This window comes from Neofelis nebulosa, chromosome 2 (genome assembly GCF_028018385.1).
Source record: "Neofelis nebulosa isolate mNeoNeb1 chromosome 2, mNeoNeb1.pri, whole genome shotgun sequence".
In the NCBI taxonomy this organism is placed as follows: domain Eukaryota; kingdom Metazoa; phylum Chordata; class Mammalia; order Carnivora; family Felidae; genus Neofelis; species Neofelis nebulosa.
In genome coordinates this window covers 8,836,329-8,861,365 of record NC_080783.1, presented here as the reverse complement: position 1 = coordinate 8,861,365, position 25,037 = coordinate 8,836,329, and the positions used below count along the sequence as shown (strand labels likewise).

Sequence of the window (25,037 nt, the reverse complement as noted above, 5' to 3'; positions counted from 1 at the left end):
CAGATGTCTGTGCAGGTGCCTGAAAAACCAGGGGAAAGAATGGCAGATACATAGCCAGATTCAGTTTTGAAGAGTCATGAGAGAGTGTGGTTCGTAGGTTGCTTGAATAATATTGGTAATAAAGGACAATAGAAAGTATTGCTCTCCTGTAGAACACATAAAAATGATATTTCCATTCAGGGAGCCGATTTCATGTATTTTTAATAGTGTATCAAATTCCACCAACAACAGTTTTTATTGCCTGCAAAGTGGGGAACGCACTGGAACGTCCAGTTCCTTCTCCTTTGTCCACACATCTCATTCCCCAACGTGGTCACTGAATTTAATGTTCACTTGGGACTTTAGTGACTTAAATTTACCAAGAAGTGTGTGCCCTTGAGATGGGTTCTTCGAGACTGCCGTTGCCGCTCCTGATCTAGCACAGGCCCCGGGATGATCTCTGGCACTGGAAAGCTAGCATTTCACTCAGTGCCCTGCAGGCTCGTCAGCCTCGTAACAAGTGGCCCTTCTGAAACCTCTCCTGGGGTTCAGTTCTCCGTTTGTTAATTTCTTATGCAGTTTTCTTATCATAAGGTTCACTGTATAGCAGTCACGTCCTTCTATTGCGTCTTGTAAAGCACAGTTACATAATTCTGGTCTCTGAACTGCTACATCATGTGGTACTTAGAACCTTCATGATTAATCAAAGAAAATCTCTCCTGAACAGACCTAACTAAATAGGGGGATATGTCTGCTTGCCATGAAAGCTCAGCTTCTTACAGAATTCTTTCATTTTTATTATACTAGCAGCGTGCAGCTTCTCCTCATCCATCAGTATAAGAGGAAATTACGTGTATTGTTTACAACACGAGCATTTTATTGGAGGCTGTTTGTTCCCTATGGGTGGGAATCAGATCCCTGAACATTGTAAGCATATAGCAAGGTTTTATTTTTCATATCTGAGTCTGCATGATTTTAAGGGTTAGAAATTATATGTAGTAACATTTCACTTTGAATACATTGCTCATGGTAAATATAGTATACTATTAAGACTTAGAATTTGAAATTATAAATAAAGAAAATTTAGTATCTATGAGCACTTTAAAGTCAGCTATTCAGTCATAATTATATAAATATGCAATGCCTTAATTTGAGTTTATTTGGGAGGGTGGCTGGGCTTTTTGGTCGTTAGTCGGGTAAATATTTTAATGATTGTATTCCTAATAGGGCAAAAAAGACGTGGCTCAAATTTTCAACAATATTCTCAGAAGACAAATTGGTACAAGAACTCCTACTGTTGAATACATCTGCACTCAACAGAATATTTTGTTCATGTTATTGAAAGGGTATGTACAATATAACAAAATTTATATTCTCAGTTGAAAAATAAAAAGGAAAGATGGTCTTAGGCAAAAACACGATGGTGAATGTGGGAAAGTATTCTCTCTGTAGTTCAGTCATTTCATTTTCCCATAGATCTTGAACACATTTCCCTCTTTTTTTTTTTTTTTTTTTTTGTTTATTTAGAGAGAGGAAAAAAAAAATGAGCGGGGGAGGGGCAAAGAGAGGGAGAGAGAGAATCCCAAGCAGGCCCCACACTGTCAGCACAGAGCCTGACACAGGGCTTGAACCCATGAACTGTTGAGATCATGACCTGAGCCTGTATCAAGAACTGGACGCTCAACCGACTGAGCCACCCAGGTGCCCTGAACACACTTCCCTCTTAAAATTCAGCCAGTGAGTTAAATTGAATTTGCAAATACCTATGGGAGTTTAAAGGTGGATGAATCGTGAGGCCTTAAATTCTCAGCTCCTATGCAACTGAAGAAAAAAGTCTTCTGTGGTCTTCTTTCTGTTCTCTAGATTTTAGAAGTTTATTTATATGAAATATCAGTTAAATCGTGTGCTTAAAGACATCTTTGGGCAGACATGCACACTGTGAGACGGTGAAAGCTGCCTAGTAAATGGAGCTTGGATGCTACATAGCTTGACTCTGTTCGGTCAACAAAGAACATGCTTATGAAGTAGTGCTCTTTGCTTTGTACCTGTTTGTGTCCACTCACCAACCGACGTGGTTGGTACTTGACAGCGCATTTAACTACTGGACTAGTAAGCAGGCATTTGTGGTAGTCTGTCAGTATGAAAAAAACAAACAAAAACCAGAAAAGCCTAAAAACCGAAACCTCAAAAGAAAACCAGTCCTCTTCTCCCTCATCAGTGAGCCTCCCCGATTGGCAGGGTCACCTTATTGCTTCACACAGGAGTTGTTCGCCAGCTCTGGGTCTGGTGTGTATCTGTTTGTCCCAGTGTTGGTGCTGTTCTATTAACTTGGCGGACAGGCGTTTTACTGGCACGACTGCTGGCGTGAATCAGCTTGCTCTCCTACCGCTCGCATCGTAGCTTGCCTCCCTCTGATTCACATCTCTGTGGTTTAACACTTCCCCCAAGTTCAAACTTGTTTAGACAAAGCATGAGTCAGTGCATGTGTTTGATGCCAGCATTCTGTTTCCTTCATTCTGTTTCTAAATCTCTGTTGGTTGCTTCTTCAGATGTTGCCATACAGAACTTTTGGCATCTCATTTTTTGTTGTTACCAATCCAGAGTTGTGTGTGTAAGCATGTAGTGAGTAGTTTGAAATTTTGGTGTTTTTAGAGCACCTTCCAGATGCCTTTGTGTATTTTTAAACTGAGTATTTCCTTTTCCGTAGAAAGCAGTGGTGGTTAAAAATCATCAATTAGTTGGCCTGTGTTTTCGCTTAAGAGTAGCCAAAAGAACGATATAAACGTTGTTAAAGTCAGAATTTTGAGGTACAGTTTATCTTTAAATTATCTTTTTCTTAAAAGTTGACAGCTCTCACGTGAGTGGCTGCAGCAGAGACGTCCGCCAGGGAGGCGAGGAGCTGGTGCCGGTGCCCGTGCCCGCCAGCGCCTGTCTCCCCGTCCCGCGTAGCCCTTAGAGTGGAAACTGCGCAGAGAACTGGAGGGAATAAAATAGCCATTTCCTACCCGTCACCCAGTGCGGACGGTTGTTGACATTCTGTCGTTATTACTTCACACGCTTTGCCTCCTTGTTTCCCTCCTCACACATAAGATTCCTTCAGCGTGCGTCCCCAGTACATAGTGCACCCCAGGATTTTTTTTTTCCCCTACCATACTCGCCATACCATTTACAGACCTAACATTGTCTTGTACCCAATGTTCAGATGTCCCTGATTTTCACACACAAAAATGTCACTTTTCAGTTAGTTTGTTTAAATCCAGTTCCATGCGAGGTGCACAAACTGAATTTGGTTAATATGACTCTTACACCTTTTTTTTTTTTAATGCCATTTACTTGTTGAAGCAACGGGGTCATATGTTTTGTAGAAAAATCACATATTTTGAATTTTACATCCCTGTGGTTTCATTTAACATGTTCCTTTGTCCTCTTTTCTCTTAAATTGGTGATCAGGTCGTTATGAACTCCAGTTGTGGGTTTTTAAAAATATACTTGGTGTGTTTCAATCCATCACAGTCATGATGTCCAAATTTTTATATCCAAGTTGCATCATCTTGGGCCATCGGGAAGCTCCTTCAGATTGGCTCTTGTGTCCTTTTGGCAGGACCCCATCAGTCTTTGATAGCTTCCTTGCTTTCTGGCACAAGACGACCCGTGCTGATTTTGTACAGATTCCCGCCTCAGACCTGGAAATAGCCGTTTCTTCAAGGAGCCTTGTGAGCTACCTTTTAAGGTTTTTGTACTTCACTTAACGAGTCTAGACTCTTCTCCTGCAGTGTGACCACCGCGTAGGCCGTAAGTGCTTTGACGTTAGCCATCCGGCGGAGTCACTGTGCGTTTCAACATAGGCTTGTCGCTAGTGTTAGGCTGCATCTGGAGGCAGCAGTTTTTTCCCCCCGGTGACTTAAATGTGAATGTGCTCTCCACTCTGGTGCTAACAGGTTGTACAGCATAACTGTTTGCCTTGTACTCGATAGTTTATGGCTTACTCATTTAAGACAAGCTGGAAAAACCACTCAAAACCTGCCCAACTTGTTGTACCAAACTGTCTTACTCTTGTCTTTCCGGTCTCCTGCTTGTTAAATTCAGATCAGCGAAGGTGAATTGTTTGACCAGCCACTTTGTGGGCAGACACTGTAGTCACCCAAGCGCCAGTCAGCCTGCTAGAAGCTGTGCCATAAGTGATCCAAAGGAGTCATTTCTTGAGGCTCTGTGATGAACCTGTGTGTAACAGAAGGATAACACTGCAGATAACGATTAGGACTGTGGGATAACGGGGTGCGGTGTGGGTTTAGTCAATAAGGCAAGGGTTGGTGGAAGAGGTGAGACTAAGGATTGAAGTTCCAGAGGGTTTAGAATTCTAGTAGAAAAAAGGAGAGTGGGTCCAGGGACAGGAATGAACATGGTGATTGGCAGCAATAGGGAGATAACTGGAGTGCTTGATGGCAGAATGGACGGTGACGTTTTCCTGAAGGAGCGGATCTCATGAGCCTGGACGTTTAAGCCCGGAAGTTTGTCTTTATTTGATGGGCAGGAGAAATCATTTTGAACTCCTCAACTGGAAATGCTCTTGATCTTCTTGTGTGCTGGGTAAATTCGTTAAGACAGAGCTTAAGCAAAGATGCTGGTTAGGGAGCACTTACCTTTCTCTAGGTGTGGGTTAATGCAGCCGTGGGAATGGATGAAAGGAAATGAAACTAAAATGTTTCAAAGAAGTCTTCCCGAGGACCAGTGGTGGCTCTAAAGATGGAAGCGTTGAGAAGAGACGAAGGCGGGAGGTTTGAACTGTTCTGTCCAGTGCAGTTCTTCCAAGCTGCAGGCGGTCATTTCATTTTGCGTTAACTTAACACGTAAAATTCAGTCCCTCGGTCAAACTAGCCAGATTTGGAGTGCTCAGTAGCCACGTGTGGCTAGTAGTAACTGCAGCTCTAGGACGCTTCCGTTATCGGACGAGGAGGTTCTGCAAGACCTTAGACCCGGTTTCTGAAACCACATCACGGTGCCAGAAAACAGAAATGAGGAAGCAGGGGAGGGCGGCTGTTCTGTGGAGGGAGAAGAGATTCGAATTTTGAGATGTAGTGCTGCGGTAGACCTTTCACTGAAAGTGTCCAGTGGCAACAGAAAATGCCTGACTAGGGTCCAGGAGCAGACCTGAGCAGGGATTTAGGAGTCGCGGGGGGGGGGGGGGGGGGGGCATGCCCCACCACCAGCAGGCTGGCGGCACCGGAGGGATGCCCTCGGCCAGGCAAGAAAGAGGAACAGTCCGAGGGGTGGAAAGGAGAACTGAGAGAGCTTTTTCTTTCCTTTTCCAAAGACAGAGATGCAGAGGTCAGCACCATTGGGACACTAAGTAGTGGAATTTATGTCATGAGAGAAGTCTGTTTCGGCCAGGAGGAGGTCCTTGCTAGTTGGATGTGGGGAAATGCAACGAGCGCGGGAGGGTAGAGGGGACGCCGCTTGGGAAGGACACGTGGCCAGCACGTACAGCCCAAGAGGCAGTGGGGGGGTTGGGGGCGGTGGGGCTGAGAGCAAAACGGGGCTCCTTCCTGACAGAGGGGAGACGCAGCCATGGGTGCCGAACAGATGCCAGGGCGTCCCCAGTACCCACTGTGAAGTCCCGCAGGGCCTCCTTGACAAGCGCTCTGTGACCACAGGGTCAGGCCTTTGGCTTCGTAGGCTTGGCATTGTCAAGAGCCTTGGAGGCGCTGTTTTGAGTATTGACTTGAAACAACGAAGTAAAAATGCTGCATATTTGATAGACCTATGTAGATACTCTGAGTTTGGGAAACGATTTTGTTTGTTTCCTGTTGTGTTTTTTTTAATTCAGCTTTTGGGTTTTCTGAAGTCTTGACGGCACCCCACGTAAAACGAATTCGTTTGGGGGTGTGACCCCGAATACTTCTCAAATCTTTTAGCTTCAATAAGGAATGTTTATTTATGTGATCACTCCCATGCCTTTTATTTTTCTTTGGGTTGAAGCAGTTGTTGCCAGCTAGGTGTGTGTGTGTGTATGTGTGCGTGTGTGCACACACGTGCGTGCGCACACCCTCTGGGGTAAACCCACTTGAGCTCACCACACCCTGCTGTGACAGAGATGCCTTTTGTAACCCACTCTGGTCACTTGATTAAGACACATCTCAACTTCCTGTTCTAAAAATGTGAACGGTTTAGTGATAGGGGTTTTGAAACAGCAATCATGGTTGGTTTGTTGTTGTTTTTTTTCGTTTTGCAGGTATGAATCTCCAGAAATAGCTCTAAATTGTGGGATAATGTTAAGAGAATGCATCAGACATGAACCACTTGCAAAAATCATTCTGTGGTCAGAACAATTCTATGACTTCTTCAGATATGTCGAAATGTCAACGTTTGACATAGCTTCAGATGCATTTGCCACATTCAAGGTAACATAAAAACTGTAGAATTCTAAATATACTTGTGAGATTAACCAGTTTGCTGTTCTTTCCTAAACGTCTAACCTCTGAGTCTATACCCGTCTGCCCTCTAGCGGCAAGAGAGAAGATCTGCTTTCTGTGTGTATGTGTGACTTAGGTGTGTGCAGTAGAGTCACAGCTTCGACAGGGTGGGAGGGTTAGATTGCAAACTCTGTCTAAAAGTATGGGCAGTATGGTCACAAGTACACTTTTCTGTGAACATACTCATCAGCGTGGTATGTTGATACACAGTGTGTGGGACAAACGAGTTTTTCTCCTGTGTTGGAACGTACTGTCGCAGTTGCTTTGGTTAAACACCAAGCCGTTGTCTTCTGTTCAGGGCCATGCTAATTTGGAGTATGCATGTCTTGAAATATTAGAAGCACAATCAGGGCAGAAGTTTCCACACTGTGGACAGGCCCTGGGGAACAATGGACTTAGCTCTCCGTCCCATGTTCATGCCAAAGCTTATTTATTGAACGCTCGGGGCAAGGGGAGCAGAATTGCCTGCCCTGTTCACGTTTTTATGTGGCCTCCCTTCCCAGTACACCCTATCGCCCTGTTCTATATTTGTATAAATTAAACGCACCTAGGATTCAATAGCACTGTACAACATGCAGATTTGTGTTTTGAATTGCAAGGTTCTGTGCTGTTTACAGTAAATAAAGCAGTAATATTTGTTAGTGTTCCTCACAATGAAAGTACACCTTTGTATGTTACGTTCCCTTATATAAAATGTCTGACCTCATAGGTGACTATTTAGAACCTCTACTTTAATCAGGATTTAACATACTAACCTGCAGACAGCTATGCTCAGGAACCATGGACACTCTTATGGTGAGAAGTAGCCACTTCCTCGTGAGGGTCAGTTTTATGAGGGTAAACAGCCCTTGAGATAATGAGCATACGCCTTGGTCTCTAGGTAAAATATGTCCCTCACAGTGAATGAACACCCTTAAAACAGGATGAAAACCTGGGGACCTGGCCATTAGGGTTTCACCTGGAATGAGAATAAGGTAATAGCGTGAGAAGTACCCGAGGATTTATTTTCCTAAAACTATTAAAGAGGATGTCAGAAGCCTTAGGTAAGATCTCAGATATTTATATGTCAATTTATAAAGCAGAATGAAATGAATTCGAGATTATAACATAAAGTGACAAATCTGATGTCTTTGTGTCACTGCATTTTGGGGCTAGGACTCATAATTAGGATATATTGGTGGAAGGGGATGCTCCATTGAAAAGCAGCAGGCCTGGGGCGCCTGGGTGGCGCAGTCGGTTAAGCGTCCGACTTCAGCCAGGTCACGATCTCGCGGTCCGTGAGTTCGAGCCCCGCGTCAGGCTCTGGGCTGATGGCTCGGAGCCTGGAGCCTGTTTCCGATTCTGTGTCTCCCTCTCTCTCTGCCCCTCCCCCGTTCATGCTCTGTCTCTCTCTGTCCCAAAAATAAATAAAAAACGTTATAAAAAAAAAAAAAAAAAAAAAAAAAAAGAAAAGCAGCAGGCCTGTTATGAAGGGAGGTGTGGTGATACCACATGTTGGGAAGAGATCCTGTGTAGAAAGCAAGCCATGAGCTGCGAGCGGCCACTCTGGGAGAGGTGGGGGTGGGGTGGGAAGGAGAGGAGTGGGGGGTGGGGCACAGTCGTACCTCCCGGCCCAGCGGAGTGCTCGATGCCATGCGCCTAGCACAGGTGGCACGGCTGGCTGACGGGAAGGAGACGTGTTAACGCTGTGCCAGAAATGTGATTCACAGAATCTGACAGTCTCGATTGGCCTTGCTGATAATTTCATTATCAGCCCTCAGTTAGGGCTGCTTCTTTGAATTCCATTCTCCCCAAGGAGAAAATGGTGGTGATGGAATCACTGTGGGTAAATCAACCCTGTCAGCTCATGTTAAGCCAGAGAGGAAAAGACTGGGCAGAGCCAGGCAGGTAGTGTCTCCCTGAAGAAGGGAAGCTTTCAAAGATGGTTCAGGATTCGAAGGATGGACTCTGGAAGACACCGTGTTTGTTGGGAAGCTGGCTTGGCTTCTGTATCTCAGCCGCTCCTGATTACGTAGAAAGGGCAGCGCTCCCTAAAGAGGCCCCTGAACAGAGAGCTGCCCAAGACAAAATCAAGCAGAGCCCAGACCAAGACGACATGTGAGAGAGAGGCACGGGACCTATCAGAACATACCTTCCCTCCCCATCCTTCTGAGAGGGAACCCCGTCAGAGCGGTGAGGGTCTGATAGCCTCACGCCAAAGGTGCTTAGGGGGAGGAAGAACTCTCCTGTCCTGGTTTGCTGGCGTCCTTTTTGAGAGAATATTTGCATAACGGAAAAGGAGGGTAGATCCGGGGCTCGCACTCTCCTTGAAGAATGTGACCAGACCTGTCTCCCCAGAAACTGCACTGTGCACAAAAAAATTTGAAGAAATGCAGCTCATCCATAAACTTGGAATTTACAAATCTGTGGAATGGGTGCTAGGTCTCAAAAGGAAATTAAAACTACCCCCTCTGAATTAAAACTAACAAGATCCATAGCTTAAATGAATGTGTACTAAGATAGTAACTCAGTGGCCAAATATTGTTCGTGATTTCTTTTTTGAGGACTTGAGACGGGAGGGGCATCAGAAGGCCAACAAATATATTTCCAATTTTTCCAGAGTAAAAGAAGGTAGATTCCCCAGAGAGGCTGGTGGAGCTTGGAGCTTGATGTTTTACCTGTGTAAGGTTCTAGAAAGTGTTTCTAAAGAGATGATATCTGAGCATTTTGGAAAGGAAACCGTGTACCCACAGCCAGCATGGATTCACGAAGAGTAAGTTCAGTCATATTAATCTCATAGTTGCCAGTAGATGAGGGTACTCAGAGTGTGGCTGCCTGGGTTCGGTTCCCGGCCCTGCTGCGGATTTAATCTCAAGCTCTTCATCTGTTAAAATAGAGGTAAGAATACTAGTATGTCAGGGTAATATTGTGTCCCCACACACTATGTGTGGAGCAAACAGCAGCTATTAGAATTACTCCTTTATAACTATGAAGATATACTGGATGTTGAATAATTGTACAGATCTGTTTCGATGGAATCAATGAAAAGACAGGAGCTAGGTAGAATTTCAGTGTAGTGATTTACATCTAACTAAAGGTCATATGCATAAGGTGCTGCAAAATGGATTGCCATCACCCTGGAGAGAAATTTCTAGTGGATTTCCAGTGGGCTTTGTCTCAGTCTAGCTGAACATTTTTATTAATGACTTAGATAAAATGTGACAAGGCCTACAACTTCTCAAATGTATAGGTGAGAGCTACAAAGGGAAAGACAGCAGACCGCGGTAATCCTAAAATAAGGCTTCAGAATGATCCAGAGAGGCCAGCATGGAACAGAACAAACTGACGTCTTCCACTTGAAGACCCAACTCTATAAATAAGGGATGTGGGAATAAGGCATAATAATATAGTCAATACTAAATATAATAATTGCTAAGTATAACAATTACTAAAGTGCAGGCAATTTCATACCCTACTCAACCAACTCTCTGGGGGAGGTATTTTTACTATCTCCTTTACAGAGAAGGAAACTGAAGCCTAGAAGTATTGGGTGAGGTCAGGCAAAAAATGGGAGGCCAGAGTTTGAACCCAGGCAGTCTGCCTACAGAGCCCACTCTGAGTACACAGAATTCTGAATACGTGCAGTAAAAATTAAACAGTATGATGCTGCTGCCCCAGAGCTACATGTGACCACGTAGTGTGTGACCTAAGGAGCTGTTGACGGTCTGGCCCCACCATGAGCCATTAAGGTAACAGCACATAAATGTGTTCCGTTCCAGGCGCTACACTGTAAGAGGCACATAGACAAATAGATGGCTTTCAGAAGACAGTAGATGGTGAGGGGGACTCAGATCCTGTCTTTCGAGGAGTGGTTAAAGGAAGTTGGACGTATTTAGCCTGGAGAAGAGAAGACTCGGTAGGGACTTGCCGTGAGAGCACTTCATGTATGTGGAGTTGGGGTCCTATAGAAAGTGGGTTGAACCTATTTCTGTCGGCTCTGACAGTTTCTGGAAATAACCTGGGGACAGGTTTGACTCTAGCACAGGGAGAACTTTCTGTTAAGAGCTCCAAAAGTGAACCACACACATTTGGTAGAGTTGAGTCTCTCGTCCTGGTACATGGTCAAGCATCAAGGAAGAAATTGGGCCAAACAACTTGCCAGGGCTCTGTGAAATCGAGCCCCGGGGTCAACAGCATTTCTTCAGGGATCCCAGGACTGTCCTTGCAACATGCTGTTTGAGTCCCAGACCCACTTTTAGGAATCTTTCTAAATTCAGTGTACCCAGAAGTTGGTGCTCAATCTGCTGGGCTCAGGAGGTGACCCCTGTCTGCCAGTGCTACCAGGGCCTTGGATGTACTGGAATTTAGGGAGGTGGGAAATTAGATCCTGCTTCTCCTCCCCACTGCTAGCCGACCCAGCAGTTCGTGGTCTGGGACCATGTGGCACGCTGGAAATTTTGCAGCTCACTGACCACTGACTGCATGACCTTTCCCCCTCATCTTCTCTTCTGTCGGTTTCTGTCCCCGACCCTGGGGGAGCCCTCCAAAGCACGTGGCTCCAGCTCCTAGGGTGAGATTCCTTCTCATCGCTCAGTAGGTAGAGGCTCTGCCCAAGTCCCCACCTCCTCTCTTCCCAGCTTGGAATCAGCCTTTTTCTCTGTGCTGGCTCTCAGCAGTTCTTCTCTCCTACCAGTGTTTCACTCTCCTCTCCAGGCCCTGGTGTGGCCCTCTTAACAAGGGGCTTTCGTCCTGCTGTGCATTGGGGTCCGTCTCCTATGTTAGCCATCTCAGAGCACCCCTTCAGTCTCTCCTACTCCAAGGCCATTGAGATTTGGTTCCTACATTGGCAGTGGTTTCCTGAGTTTCCTGGTCTCTTTAAACCAGATGATAATGAAGAAAATCTTTCCTAGTTGGGGAAACGTTGGAGGTCCCCTTTTCGTGTGTGGCCCAGCTGCGAGGCTCTTGTTCCTACTTGAGATCTATCCTTCAGAGTAGTTTTCTTACTCAAAACTTCAGTAAAAGTGTATGCACAACGTGTCTAGGAATTTTGCTTTCTAGAGCAATATCTTCTACCTTCCTGTTCCTGAAATTCAACCGTAGTTGAGAGCCATTGTCTCTAAGATCCCCTCCTTTGGCATTGTCTTCTGTCAGGTTATGGCAGAGCAGTGAACACCAAGTTCTTTTCTCTGTACTTCCTTCTAGTGGTCTCCAGAATGATTTAGCCACAAAAAAAGTAGAAATGACACATAGTCTTATATGGATCCTGACACACTAATCCCTTAATCCGTTTACTCATTTGTTCATTCGGCTCATTCCACGAGTCTGCCTACCCTGTGTCAGGCACTGTTCTTTAGGTGCTGGAGTTCAGCAGTGAACCAGACAAACCCCTGCCCTTGAGGTTCCTACACCGGGGGGACCACCATAAGCAGATCGCAGTAACTATAGAGAAGGAGGAGGTGCCTTTAACAAGCATGCCTCATATATTGCCCTCAAGTTCTCATGTCCCTGTCTCCCTAATAGCTGACCCTGTGGGCCAGTACACTAATATAAATTCTCCTCTCCCCGCCCCCGTCTCCTCCCCCATACTGGGAAGCTTCATGGCATTTCTCTTCCAGCTTCTTGAGGATGCTCAAACTCCAGGTTTTCTAATTTTGTCTATTGAATCCCCAAGGGGGATTTGGAAAAAATGGCCCAAGAAAGGCATACGATGCGTACCCTATCCAGCAGTTTGAACACCGGTAAATCTTTGGGGTGGAGTTAGAAACCTTCTTAAAAGCATGCTTTAAGGATTGCTTGATGTGATGTTTTCCCAAACCTGTTTCCTGATTTTGTTGGTTCATTCATTTATGTATTAAATATCACACTCTTCTATGTGCTGGGCACTGCATCGGTGCTGGGGGTTCAAAGATTCGTAAAAATAGACATGAACGTGGTATTTATAAAACTTATAGTCTAGCATGGGAGATGGCAGTCATGTAATCTCACAGACGTAAAGACAACTTTGTCCGTGCTGGTGACCAGTCTGGAAGCTATGGCAGTGATGTGGGGGCGAGATCCGAAGGTGGTCAGTAGGTCAGCAGGCCAAGGGGAAAGCCTGTGTGAGGAAGGCCTTTTGGGAAGGGCAGTAACAAAGTACATGACAGAAGAGCTCCCTGTAGGGTCTCTCGAGACCTGCCAGCTCCCCACAAGGGAACCAGAGCTATAGCATTTTCCACATGCATTTGGCCATGGGACGTTTCCTCGAACGTTTCTCAGGACCGATCTTACACTTGGACATACCTCAGGAAACAATGGTTCGTTGTGACCTGGGCCACTCAAACACAAACAGCTAAGAGAACAAGGAAAGTTGGTTCGGAGAAAGGGGATTATTGGCACTAACCTCTCCAGTAGGCCGCTCTAAAGGAATTTTATTCCATAATTCATCAAATATTGACCATTTATGCTGTCCTGAGTTCCCATTCTCTTTCCCATGTGGTGAGACCCAGGCTAGTCATTGCTAACTTTTAGGTCCTTAAAGGCAGGGACCACATCTTTCTGTCTTTGGAGCCCCAGCACCTAGAACTTTACCTGGCACATAGTATATGTTTTCTGAATGAATGATCCTGGAGTTGTTTTCTGGGAAAGCCACGTGGTGAGGAATGCAGCTGGACTCCAGGTCACTCTGATGTTTGATCCTACACTTCGGCAGCTTTGTGCTTACTTAGGAGCTAATGTTTATAACACAATGGGGCTTTTTTAAAACAGTCTGTCTCCGGCAGCTCTTTCTGCCCACGGGTCCTGTCCCTGTGCTTTAATAAAATCACCTTTTTGCATCCAAAAAAAAAAAAAAAAAAAGACTTCATTAGATATGAAATTAAATATAACAGAAGTTAGGAGGAAGAAAATGGAACCTCCAGTACTTTTTCTAGTGAAAGAAATTCCCTCTTTCTCCTCCAGAAGCAGTATTCTCTTTGATACTTTACCACAATCATTTACTTTTCTTTCACTTTATTGCCATGTTCCCCTTCTTTGAATTTGTATTTCTCTTGCCTTATGTGTTTGTTTTTAAATTTTTCCTTCTAAGAGCTGTAGACCCGTGACCAATCATCACCATCACAATCACAGTTGCCAGTTATTAATGATTTTATTTGCTCTTCCGTAGAATCCACATTTTCAGTACAACTCATGTGCAAATGTTTTTAAGTATAGTGAGTTTAACAACAGTTTTTATCAGGTAAAATGGCGTGGCATGTTTTAGGATTCTCTTTCTAAAAGAACTTAAATGCAGAACCGCTGTAAAATAGTGTATTTTCTTTCTCTAGGATTTACTTACAAGACATAAATTGCTCAGTGCAGAATTTTTGGAACAGCATTATGATAAAGTAAGTATATGAAATTCTACTTTAAAATTGTAAGTTTTGTACCAGAAATGAAAGATTGAAATTAGATTGTATCCCGGATACTTATTTTGCATATGTAATCGTTTTAGACGGTGCTGTAATCATTTCTCTACTGAACTAAGGTATTGACTGTTACTTGGTCAGAAGCAGAATTTTTATCTTTTGATTGACACGCTACCCTTCTTTTCTTGCTTTAGGGGAGGAAGTAAAAGCCCTTTGCTGCCAAAGGACAGTATACATTTTTTTTTAATATGAAATTTATTGTCAAATTGGTTTCCATACAACATCCAGTGCTCATCCCAACAGGTGCCCTCCTCAATGCCCGTCACCCACCCTCCCCGCGTCTCCCATCCCCCATCGACCCTCAGTTAATACATTTAAGATAAAAAGAAAATTATTATCAAACTTTAAGTTTCCCTTCCTTTCCATCGGCTGCCCACACTGCTGCCACCTCCGGGAGAGAGAGTGGGGCGGCAGCTGCGAGGGCGAGCAGAGCACTTGCCTCGGGAAGCCCTGCTCCTGCCACTGGCTCCTCGGGGCCATGGCTGAGGCCATTACCCCGGGGATTCAGAAGTCCGTCCTCTTTGTAAAGTGAGGACACTGGACTAGCCCAGCAGTTTGAGTTGATGTCCGACATCCTGAGCGACATAAACAATTTTGAGTGCCCTTGACCCGCACAGCAGCCTTCAGGTCCCAGGGTCAGGTGCTCGCCCCCACCTCGCACCAGCTCTGCCCCCGCCGTGCCCAGGGGCGCATCCTTAGGCCGGACTGGCCTGACTTACACGCTGCCCACAGCCAGACGATGGGTGTTCTTGGAGAAGTCAGGATAATAACAGTCCGCTTGAAATTCCCGTCTGACCCGCGAGATTTGGCGTGGGTTTTCATTCTTCACTTGTCGTTTGAATTTTTGAAATCTTAGTCACTGCTGATACTTCATTGTTCACTTTACTCTTCAACTAAATTTCAGTTGTAAGGTTCTCAGAGGCAGAATCTACGCTTTCGAACTGTGTGTTCGCCTCTCCCTTCCACTCGGTAGCATGCAGTGCTGAGTGCATCCCCGTCCCTCGGAGGCAGTCTCCGGAGGGGCTTAAACGTTGCCGGTCAGGTTTTTTTGATTTTCCACCGGGGTGTGGTGTGTGTCTTTGTGCGTTGGTTTCAGACGGCAGCACAGTCACCTCACGGGTGCCTTTCTGCAGCAATTAGAAGTGTGGGCTTCGGGCGCCAGCCCCACCTTGTGCTGCCAGACCTTGGGCGGCTGCCTTCGTTCACCCTCTGCCTTCAGGATCTTCAGCCCTAAAAGAAGGCTCGTGATCGTGATCGCACCTAAGCGTTGTGGCGGGTTGTTGTGAGGATTAAGTAAGAATGTGTGTCGAGTGCCTGAGGGCACTGCCGGAACTCGGTGAGCGCGTCAGTAAACGTCAGCCGGATTGTTTGTGCTACGACATGGCCTCAAAGATTCGAAAGAATCTGACATACCAGTATCTTAGTTTAAAGCCTACCAAAGATACAAACCAATTTCCAAGAAATTTAACTTCAGGCATTGACGTCAGTTTGCTAGTAATTAATATTACTACAATTATTAACCTTCAGCCAGGTTATCAATAGATGACATTGGTCAACAAAATTTCAGGAATATTTATGTGAGGCAACTAACAGAAATGTGTAGATAATGCAGTCAGATCTGAGGGAGGGAGAAGGAAAGTGAGGAGGCAGGTAATTTAAATTAAACCGGGAGGATTGCTTTTACACAAAATTACAAAATCACACGATCTCAAATCCTGTACACTTCGGCCCTGAGCTTTCTAATAACCGAAAGCACTCAGGGGAACAAAATCAACCGAAAGATGACAACATCTGTAAAACAAAACACATTCTCCCAGGGGCGTTCTCAGGGGGATCTGATCACGGTGGCCTGTAGCAGATGCAGCCCTCGAGGTGAGGTGACAGAAGTGCAATTCCCTGAGAGCAGCTCCTCGAGGAGTCCCTGCTCTGCATCACAGCTGAGTGGCTGAGCAGGACCCCTCATGAAGCATAGGCCCCGTGTTAGCAACTGTGGCCTTGGACCCTGTGTCCCTCCTGTCCATTTCCTACCTCCTGCTTTGATCGGCTGCCACGCCTCACCATGCCAGTGACACCGTGCTTGTTAGTGAGCAGCACTGTGTAAATCTGGTGGACATGTGTCACTTCCTAAGTGTGTCACGTTGTGCATTCTCCAGCCTTCACTCATGCTGTGTCCTTCCCATTTTATCTCCTCCCCTTTTTTGAAATCCCTGCTATTATTCAAGATTGAGCCCAAGTCCCACCTTTTCTAGGACACCTACCTATTTGAGAGTGTTGAATTTCTCCTCTTGTCTGGTTTTAATTATTTTCTCCTCTTGCCTGATGCATTGAAAGAATAGGTGACTTTCTCTTTGTCTATATGCTTTGGACTCACTGAACTATAAAAAAAAAAATAGGAAATCTTCTAACCTAAAACCAAGAAATGAGACCAGACTCCACCTTGAGCAGACAGCTGGAGGGTAGGAGTTCTGTTTTATGCGTGTGGAGTTTGGATGACAGAGGAGGACCAGGTTCGAGCTGTGTGGGCCTGGCCAGCACTGGGTGGGACTCGGTCCCAGGAGCCCCCCTCCTGGAGGTAATCCTCGGGGCGGGGGCCTGAGGGTCTCTGAGCGCCACTGAGGAAGGCTGTGTGAGACAGATGGGCAGTGGTTGGCCTTCGTGGTGTTAGAAGTTTGTGCTCAAGCTTTTTAAGGTCCTCTACCAGTCTTTAAGAAAATAATTCCTGATACATGTTTTCTTGTCTTTTAGTTCTTCAGTGAATATGAGAAGTTACTTCATTCAGAAAACTATGTGACAAAAAGACAGTCACTCAAGGTATGGCTGATTATTTTATGTATTTTACTTCTCTTCACCCTGCGCATGAAATTTGTGTTTGGGGAATGGGAGATATGCTGGTGTGGGTCTTAGACCTTTGAGAGGAAGATACATTTGTCCTTGGTCAGGATTTTTGTGGAAACGAAGTCCAGCTGTGGTCGGCACAGGGCACCTGCCCACCTGCTTGTAAGTGGAGAAATCAACATAGAATATGCAGAATTTTGAAGAGGTCTCTACCTCTTAGCAATGCAGTATTTTAGATTTGGAAGCCTGTTTTTGAAATTTAGACTCATACCAACTAGATGAAGTCTTGGTAGCTGTTGTGCTTCCGGGATGACGCAGGCTGTTGCATGAGGAGGGGGCAGGGCGGCCATGAGCAGTGAAACCTTCAACCGCAGGCAGGTTTGGCCGCTTTGTATCAGACCAGGACATGCATACTTCCATTTGAAATTTAAATTCAAGGGGCGCCTGGGTGGCCTAGTAAGTGCCGGCTCTTGATTTCAGTTCAGGTCATGATCTCACGGTTCGTGAGCTTGAGCCCTGTGTTGGCCTGGTCCATGCGCTGACAGCACGGAGCCTGCTTGGGCAAACTCTCTCTCTCCCTTTCTCTCTGCTCCTCCCCTGCTCATGCACACGCGTACACTTTCTCTCTCTCTCTCTCTCTCTCTCTCTCTCTCTCTCTCTCTCTCTAAATGTATAAACTTAAAAAAAAAAGTTAAAACTCAGGAATAGGGATTGGCAAACTAGGGCTCATGAGCCAAATCCAGCCCAATGCCTGTTTTTGTAAATAAAGGTTTATTGGCACATAGATACATTCATTTACTTCTATATCATATAAGACTACTTTAGAGTATAACAGCAGATTTGAATGGTGGCCACAGAGACTCTATGGGCCTGCCAAGTCTGAAACATTTACTGTCTCTGGTCCATTACGGAAAGTTTGCTGACCTCTGCTCTAGAAGATTCTCATTGCAGTTAACAAAAGCATACCCCTCACTCTGTCAGTAAGTGGTGCTGACAGGAACTGTAGGTACAGCTCACAAAGGATTGGGGGTGGAAGGCGGAATCCTAACTCGACCTGTACTTTTTGCTGGGTCCACTTCAAATTCTGTTCTGCTCCGAGTTGTTCCTCTCAGAGGTGTCCAAATTCATTTTGATCGGGACTCCATTCCTGCTTGCCCTCCTGCCAGAGGGAGAGCACTCTTCAAGACCTTACCTTTCTCTGGGGATTGACTAAAGGACCTCAGGAGCCTCTTTTATACTTTGTATCCTTTGACTAGAACACTCTCTACCACCCAAATGTCCAAAAGAATCCTTTCCATCTGGCCAGATACTTCCTTCTTTTCTCTTAAGACTAACTCCTACAGTTGGGGACCAGTAATAGCCGCAGCTTGGAAATCTATCACGGCCGAAATGGCCCTTCAGGCTGGGGTGCTCTCTGCTCATTGCCGCTGTTGGGGCCTCGCCACCCAGCCCATCCTGTCATCTCTCCAGGTGCGCTGGCTGGGCGATGGCCGCCGGTAAGGCCAGTCCTTTCATCCTCAGGGGTGGGTGTGGAAATTCTGGCAGCTGTTTCAGGAATTTGTCTTCCCTGTACATCAGTGTACTATAATGTCATATACACTTGTAATATTTATAATATAATGTAGGCTCCCCTGTGATTCTCAACACAGTAAAGTGACCTCTTCATATCTGAGGGCCAGGATGCCCTGTCTCCCCAGCAGTCACACAGGGATGAGCAGCTGGATGGAGCCAGTGTCTTCCAAGGCCAAGGAGGCCAGGCAGGACTACCTAGGATAGTAGCTTCCAGGGCCAATACCTCTCACGAGAGGGGGAGGAAGGTAGTGTGTCCGCAAATCAAATTCTGAATCTTGGGGTTGCTTCGCTAAGGAGAAGGGCATTCAAGACCTTCTGGCCACTTTGGAACTGCCAACCTGAAAAGGACGGTTAAGACCGCTGTGTGCGAGCCCTCGGTCACGGACATGGGGCCGGTCCCCAGCTCCCGCGGCTCTGTGACACCTCAGGACGCATGCAGCAATTGCGAGAACCAGTGGTACTTTAAACATGGATTTTTACTTGTGCTCTTTTTTTCCAGCTACACAGGCATTAAGTATTCCTCTATTTATTTTACCAGCAAATGCGTATTCCCTGTGCAAGACCTCCAACTTTTTTGTTTAGGTCTCAAGAAATTTAAAGAATTACCAGTTATCCTCCTCCAGATAACCAAGTGAGCCATGCTTGGTATTTCTTTGGTGTCTGTGATAGAAAATGAACACCAGGAAAGCTGTACCCCTTCACATGCTTAATAGTAACTTTTGAGTCTTTGTAAGAGTAAATACTTGTTGCTTCTTACCTTGAAAGTTGTATATTTTGGGTTTGTGGGGTTTTTTTTAAAGTTTATTTTGAGAGAGTGCATGTGCGCTCACGCATGCTGGGGAAGAGCAGAGAGACGGGGTGGGGGGGGGGGGGTAGAATCTCAAGCAGGCTCTGAGTTGTCAGCGCAGAGCCAGACGCAGGGCTCGAACTGATGAACCGTGAGATCACGTCCTGAGCTGAGATCAAGAGTCGGACACTCAGCCGACTGAGCCACCAGGTGCCCTGATAGTTGTACATTTCGTGATTCAGATTGATGTGAAACCTGAGCTTGAGCTTTTGAATTCTTTCTAGAATTTCATTATAAATCCTAAGTAGAATAGATTTGTTCTCCTGCACATCAGGTTATTTTTTATTTAATATTACATATTACTTATCTAGAGATAGTTGTCTGGAAATTTTCAACTATCTAGGACACAGTCAAGAATCCAGAAAGGAATTAACCAGAGCAATTAATCCAGGGCAGAATAACTCTACTCATGCATTTTCCTTCCCTTAGAGCTCAGTCCATGTCTCTATGTAGACTCCAGTCCCACGGGCCTTGCACATATTCGTGCTTTTATTTCCCACTATGCATATATCTCAGGAGGTATAGGTACTGTCATCCACTCCCACTGTGGATGATGAAACTGGGGCACCAGGAAATTAATGTGCTCAAGGTTGCATAGCTTACAGGCAGTGGGGAGCCAGGATTTAAGCCCAGGTGGGCTGATGCAGGGGCCCAGCTTCTGCCCCTGCCCCTGCCCCTGCCCCAGCCCCAGCCCCAAGGACTGCAACTCTATTCCTCCTCCACGGCGGGCATGCTAGACCTCACCTAGAAGCTGACTCACTGACATGAGGAGGTGACTACTGGTTTCAGACGAAGAGAGCTAGAGCGAGCAGGGACGGTTGGAAAATCAAGGACCGATGTGGTATATAATGACTCTAGAACTCAGTAAGCCCTGGAGACAGACATTTTTTTAGCTTAATGTCATTAGTGATGATGAATCATTAAGAAAAAACTAGAGTATCTTCAGGATAGTTTGCTAAAGAAAGAATGAACAGAGAAATACTCATAAACGTACCTGAATCAGGTATGATAAAAGCATAACTTTGGCGAGTTCAAGGGTAAGTGTGTGGAAACCTTTGGCCCTGAAACACTCTTCCCTGGGAAATCCAAGTAAATAAAATAATTTTAATTAATTACACTAAGATTTGTAGTTAAGTCAAACAAGAATTATCAATAACCTATCTTCTAACCATTTTCTTTGATAGTTTTTTGTTTCCGTTTTTGTTTTTTAATGAGACAACAGGAATGCTTATGTGAAAAGTAGGCTGTGACAGTTTCAGATTCTGGGCCAAATGTGCGCTGGCACATGTCAAGACCAGGGAGCGGTGTTGGACTCTGCATAGGTTAAGCCCCCAGAAGAACGGTGTACGTGGTCGGGTGGCAGGTGGTGGGCTCTCGGTAGCTTGTAGGTCGTAATTCGGTTCCACTCATCGGTCTTTTGAGTGCCTACTGTTCTGGGCTTAACAGTGATGATTATAAAGTGAATTATTTTTTTAAACTTTGGACTTACTTGAAATCTCGATGATAATGTAAGAGTAATTGTTTAAATGTCTTCTCAGCTTCTCGGTGAACTACTGTTAGACAGACACAACTTCACAATTATGACAAAATACATCAGTAAACCAGAGAACCTCAAGTTGATGATGAATCTCCTCCGAGACAAGAGTCGTAACATCCAGTTTGAGGCCTTCCACGTGTTTAAGGTACAGCATGGGAGCCACAGACAGGATTTCCTTCTCCAGTTGTTCATCTCACTTCATTTACCACTAGCTGTGGTTTTACTAGCTTCGTGTTGGTCATCTGAGCTCCTATTTGTGTAGCACAACATTTGACAAAAACAGACCCAGAAAGGTACACCATCTGCACTGGGGGACAAGGGGAGAATCATTCATTTCTGATGTAGACTACTGCTAATCACGAAGTAAAGCATTTTTTAGTGCATTTTTTAATGCTTTTCATGGAGGTTTTAGTACTTGGAATCCATTCTGACTTTCCTTGCCCAGAAATAATTTCTGCCCATTTTATTCTGAAATCAGTCTATATTTTAATACCAAGCTGCAGAATTTCAGAGCATGAATGAATCTGTCAGTCCTTTCTGTGCTGAAACATGTAATTCTCCACCTCACCCTCCGACCCCTCACCCCCCCCCCCCCCACTTGTAAAATGCAGTCTTCCAAAACAAAATCCTCTGAACCATGACTTGACCACAGGCCCCGGGGAAGCATCGGGCGTGTGCCACGCGTGCCCTGCTGGCTGTGGGCGGACATCTGGGTCTCATCCCTTCCTGCGACTGATGCTGCTTTCTCTCCGTGCAGGTGTTCGTAGCCAATCCTAACAAGACGCAGCCCATCCTAGACATCCTCCTCAAGAACCAGACCAAACTCATAGAGTTCCTCAGCAAGTTTCAGAATGACAGGACCGAGGACGAACAATTTAACGATGAGAAGACCTATTTAGTTAAACAGATCAGGGATTTGAAGAGACCAGCTCAGCAAGAAGCCTAATTTCCAATCAACGCCTAAAATAGTAAATCCAGATTCAGCGTTTGCTGTTAGCTATTCAGCATCAGGCACTCTTCTCGGTTCATGAGGAACATTACTGCTAACCTGCTGTTAAGTGAACGGTTTTTCATTTTACCTTTTTTGTTTTTTTTTAGTCCAAGTTGGAGAACGTAGCTGCTGCTTTCTTGCCCACTAGAGCACACGTGGACTTTTTCTTGATCTGTGTGTCGCTTCAGAATTCGAGGACTCTGTTTGCTGTGAGAGTTCTGAACGTGGCTGGCTAGGCTCCTGCAGGCAGATGTGTAGATGACGGTGTGGTTTAGGGAAGAAGGGGGTTGGTGTTTTCAGATTCAACCTGCGTGCTTGCTTTGATCTCTGTTAAAGATCTGAGCGTGGGTTCGTGGTGAGGTTGTACGCCTTCGCTGAAGGAAGATCGAGCAGAGCTGTGTTTGAGATCAGAGGGGAGCTGTATCCAAGGTAGGAGCTTTTGGGGTGGATAAAGTTGGCGTGCGAATGAATCGATAGCAACTTTTCAAAGGCGTGAAGCTTCATAAGGTCATGAGGAAAATGTATATATGCTTTTCACAGCTTTCTAGAATTTTTTGACATTTGATTTTCTTGAGACTTGTAAACCTGGATATGTTGAAGGGTATTTGTTAATTTTACTTTTTGGAAGGTATTTTAAACCAGTAGAGCTAACAGTGACACCTTGCGTTTCATTTCAACAATGCTTACAGGTTTCTTTTGTATATAATTCTTAGAATGCTCCTTTCTTTTAAATGATTTAATTTGTACAGCAGAGGAATGTTACTGTATTAGTATGTAACTATTACCTAATATTGAGTTTTTGCAAAAAAAAAAAAAAAATGAATGCTCATATGTAATTGAAAGACTTCCGATCACATGAAAATGCTGATTTAACTTTTAAGTATCACAGCATTAAAAGACAAAATGGAAACCAATCCTTTGTATTCAGCTATCTACTGGGGTGCCGTTCGGTAGGCCTGGCACTCAGCCAGCCACGCTTCCCTGCGCAGTATCAGCCTTATTCATTTCAATGAGTCATGAGCTTGCCAGACATGAATGATGCTGATTATGCTAAGTTCATGCTGATTCTTCATGGGGTTGGGGGGGAACCTCTGTAGAGCACCTTTTCTTTCTTAGAGTAAGTAATCCAGTACAATAGTTGTGAAACTGAATAATTAAAACTTCGGCTTCTCTTAGGAAAAGAAGAGCCCCTAGTCATAGGTGTCCTATGGGGAAACTTATTTTGTTTTAATGTCCTGTTCCTTAATGCTGCAAATTATCAGTATTTATAAAGTAACTGATTTTGCACCACTTTGTTACTGTGACCACGGCAGAACGTCTCCTAGAACATATCTATGTCAAGTTCTTAGAATGGTATCTGTTCATCTTAGTGATACAAAGATCACAACTAACAACTTAACAAATCAGAGTTTGCCAGTTTGAATTCAGCATGGCTGTAGCTGATTAAGAAATTTATATAATTACTCTTTGCTAGCCTCTCTTACTAATTGAATTATTTATCAGCCAGCAACATGAGACTCCCAATTGATGTTTTAAGCATCGGCAGGTTTTCAGACCTCCTGGGAATACCGGCGAGGAAAATAGCTCCAGAAGATATAAATGTGTTTTATCCTATCTCAGTCAAAAGGCAGTCTGCATTATAATTGCTTTTCCTGAGGCTGTCTTTTCCAAAATCTGTGTAAAATAAGTCACGTTTTTCTACTGGAAGTCGGGAAAGCGATCCAAACTCCCGGAAATGAAAAATACCCAAGATACTTAGGAAGGGAACGGGGGACTCGACCGTGAGGAAACGTTCTGGGTCTCGCGGTCCAGTGCTTGGTGTCTGGATTTGGTGCGAAAACATCAGTTACACCAAGTGGAAGAAAAGTTTCCCCGCCAAGCTGGCTCTTAGAACTTGAAACAACAAAACAGCTTCCACTTGGGCGGTGGCACCTGCACTTGTGTGTGGGAGACAGCGAGGGTGCAGCACGTCCCAGAGATCGGCGATGTGCCACCATTGCGTTGGGAGCCGGGGATAGTTAAGACCCATTCTGTTTTTGTTTTCTAACAACAATGTGAAAACCTTCAAAGGTGAAAAGTTGCGATCATTTAATATATTCATATCACCAAAACTATTATACTGGAAGTGGTTTCTTTTTGTGTTACAAAGGTTTAATTTTACATGAGTCAGGTACAGTTACTCAATGTGATTTTTAACCCTTAAAAAAAAAAAAAGGTGGAGATGTATACAGTTGTTAACAGTGCCCTGAAAGCATTTCCTTTCTCCTGAGGAAACGTAAATTTCTTATCAGAATATCTGGCTGGCCCTGTAATTTAAATTAAAAATAAAATTTTGGAGAAACAGCGCTGTCCGTTTTTATGGTGTCTTCCAGAGAGTTGCATTTGTGTCTCTGTGAACAGCCCTGTCAGGAGACACCCCGGTCCACATTTTGTCACAAACTAACGGGAAACAGCTAACACACATGCCTTTCTAAGTCTTTTTTCCTATTCAGGGTTTGATTTTTGGTGTCTGGTGCGACTTTCCCTTAAAAGTTACACGACTTTTGGAGTGTTATGCGACCGGGCTCCCAGCTCCCTCGCCCTGCCTTTCACGTGCAGTATATTACTCCTTGTTTGATTGCTTTTTTTAGACCCTAGCGTTTGGGGAGCGGACCCTTTGCCCATGGCTCTGAGACCCTTTATTATTAATGTTCGAGGGTAAAACTGTACATTTGGCAGGAGGATTAGAAGTTCCAAGGGTGAGATCACAGTGAGGGCGAGAGAGCCCTCTGTCCCCGGGCCTCCTGTGCTGTGGGGTGCACAGCCCTGTCCTCGCTTTTTAATTTAACCCTTGTCTGTAAATGGGATCGCCACTCTCTGGGGCCGTGGCCTGGGACATGTCCTTGCCACAACCCCGCATCCGAACACATCTTATTCGTTGCCTGTTTCTTCCAGGTAGTTCGGTCCCTCGTCTCCAGAGATGACACGGCCCCGTGAGGTCACACCTTGTGACTTGGCCCTTTCTCTGATCAGACAGGAAGTGGCCACGCTGAGGGCTGGACTTGTGCGTTAGCTCACATTCTACTTCCCACCTGTCACCTGTCGGTGTCACTTCCCCGCACCAAGAAAAAGCGAGTCTCGGGCTGCTCGGGGGTCAACGTGTAGCACTTACCCTGCCCTCCTTATTTATATATATTATTTGTAAGGGCCAAAGAAGATCATGACTCTCCCAGCTCTGTGAGGCCTCAGTGCCCGATGGCTTTTTCTGCCATTCCGAGGTCATGAATGAGCGATCCCCTGAGAATTTGCCAGAAATGCCCCCAGACACACTGCCCTTCAGCTACCGCTCGGTTTACAAGGAGGGTTCTTCCTCCCCGGCCCTTTGCGGCCTTCCCGCCACTTTCAG

At 45.2% G+C, this 25,037-nt stretch overlaps 1 protein-coding gene and 1 long non-coding RNA gene across 4 annotated transcripts in view; both read left to right on the top strand.

The window, feature by feature from the left end:
* The window catches only part of CAB39 (calcium binding protein 39), an 88,419-nt gene extending 64,424 nt beyond the window's left edge, over positions 1-23,995 (top strand). For all 3 annotated transcript variants that reach the window (XM_058701841.1, XM_058701856.1, XM_058701848.1), the window contains exons 4-9: positions 1,207-1,325; positions 6,209-6,377; positions 13,730-13,789; positions 16,616-16,681; positions 20,663-20,806; positions 21,419-23,995. In XM_058701841.1, coding sequence (XP_058557824.1) covers positions 1,207-1,325; positions 6,209-6,377; positions 13,730-13,789; positions 16,616-16,681; positions 20,663-20,806; positions 21,419-21,607 — 747 coding nt within the window. In that variant the 3' untranslated portion in view covers positions 21,608-23,995. The remainder of the gene's footprint in view (positions 1-1,206; positions 1,326-6,208; positions 6,378-13,729; positions 13,790-16,615; positions 16,682-20,662; positions 20,807-21,418) is intronic.
* Positions 8,053-12,753, top strand: LOC131496370 (uncharacterized). Its single transcript, XR_009254464.1, has 2 exons — positions 8,053-9,201; positions 10,208-12,753. It is a non-coding gene; the product is annotated as an uncharacterized LOC131496370 (long non-coding RNA).
* Positions 23,996-25,037: the final 1,042 nt, after the last annotated feature.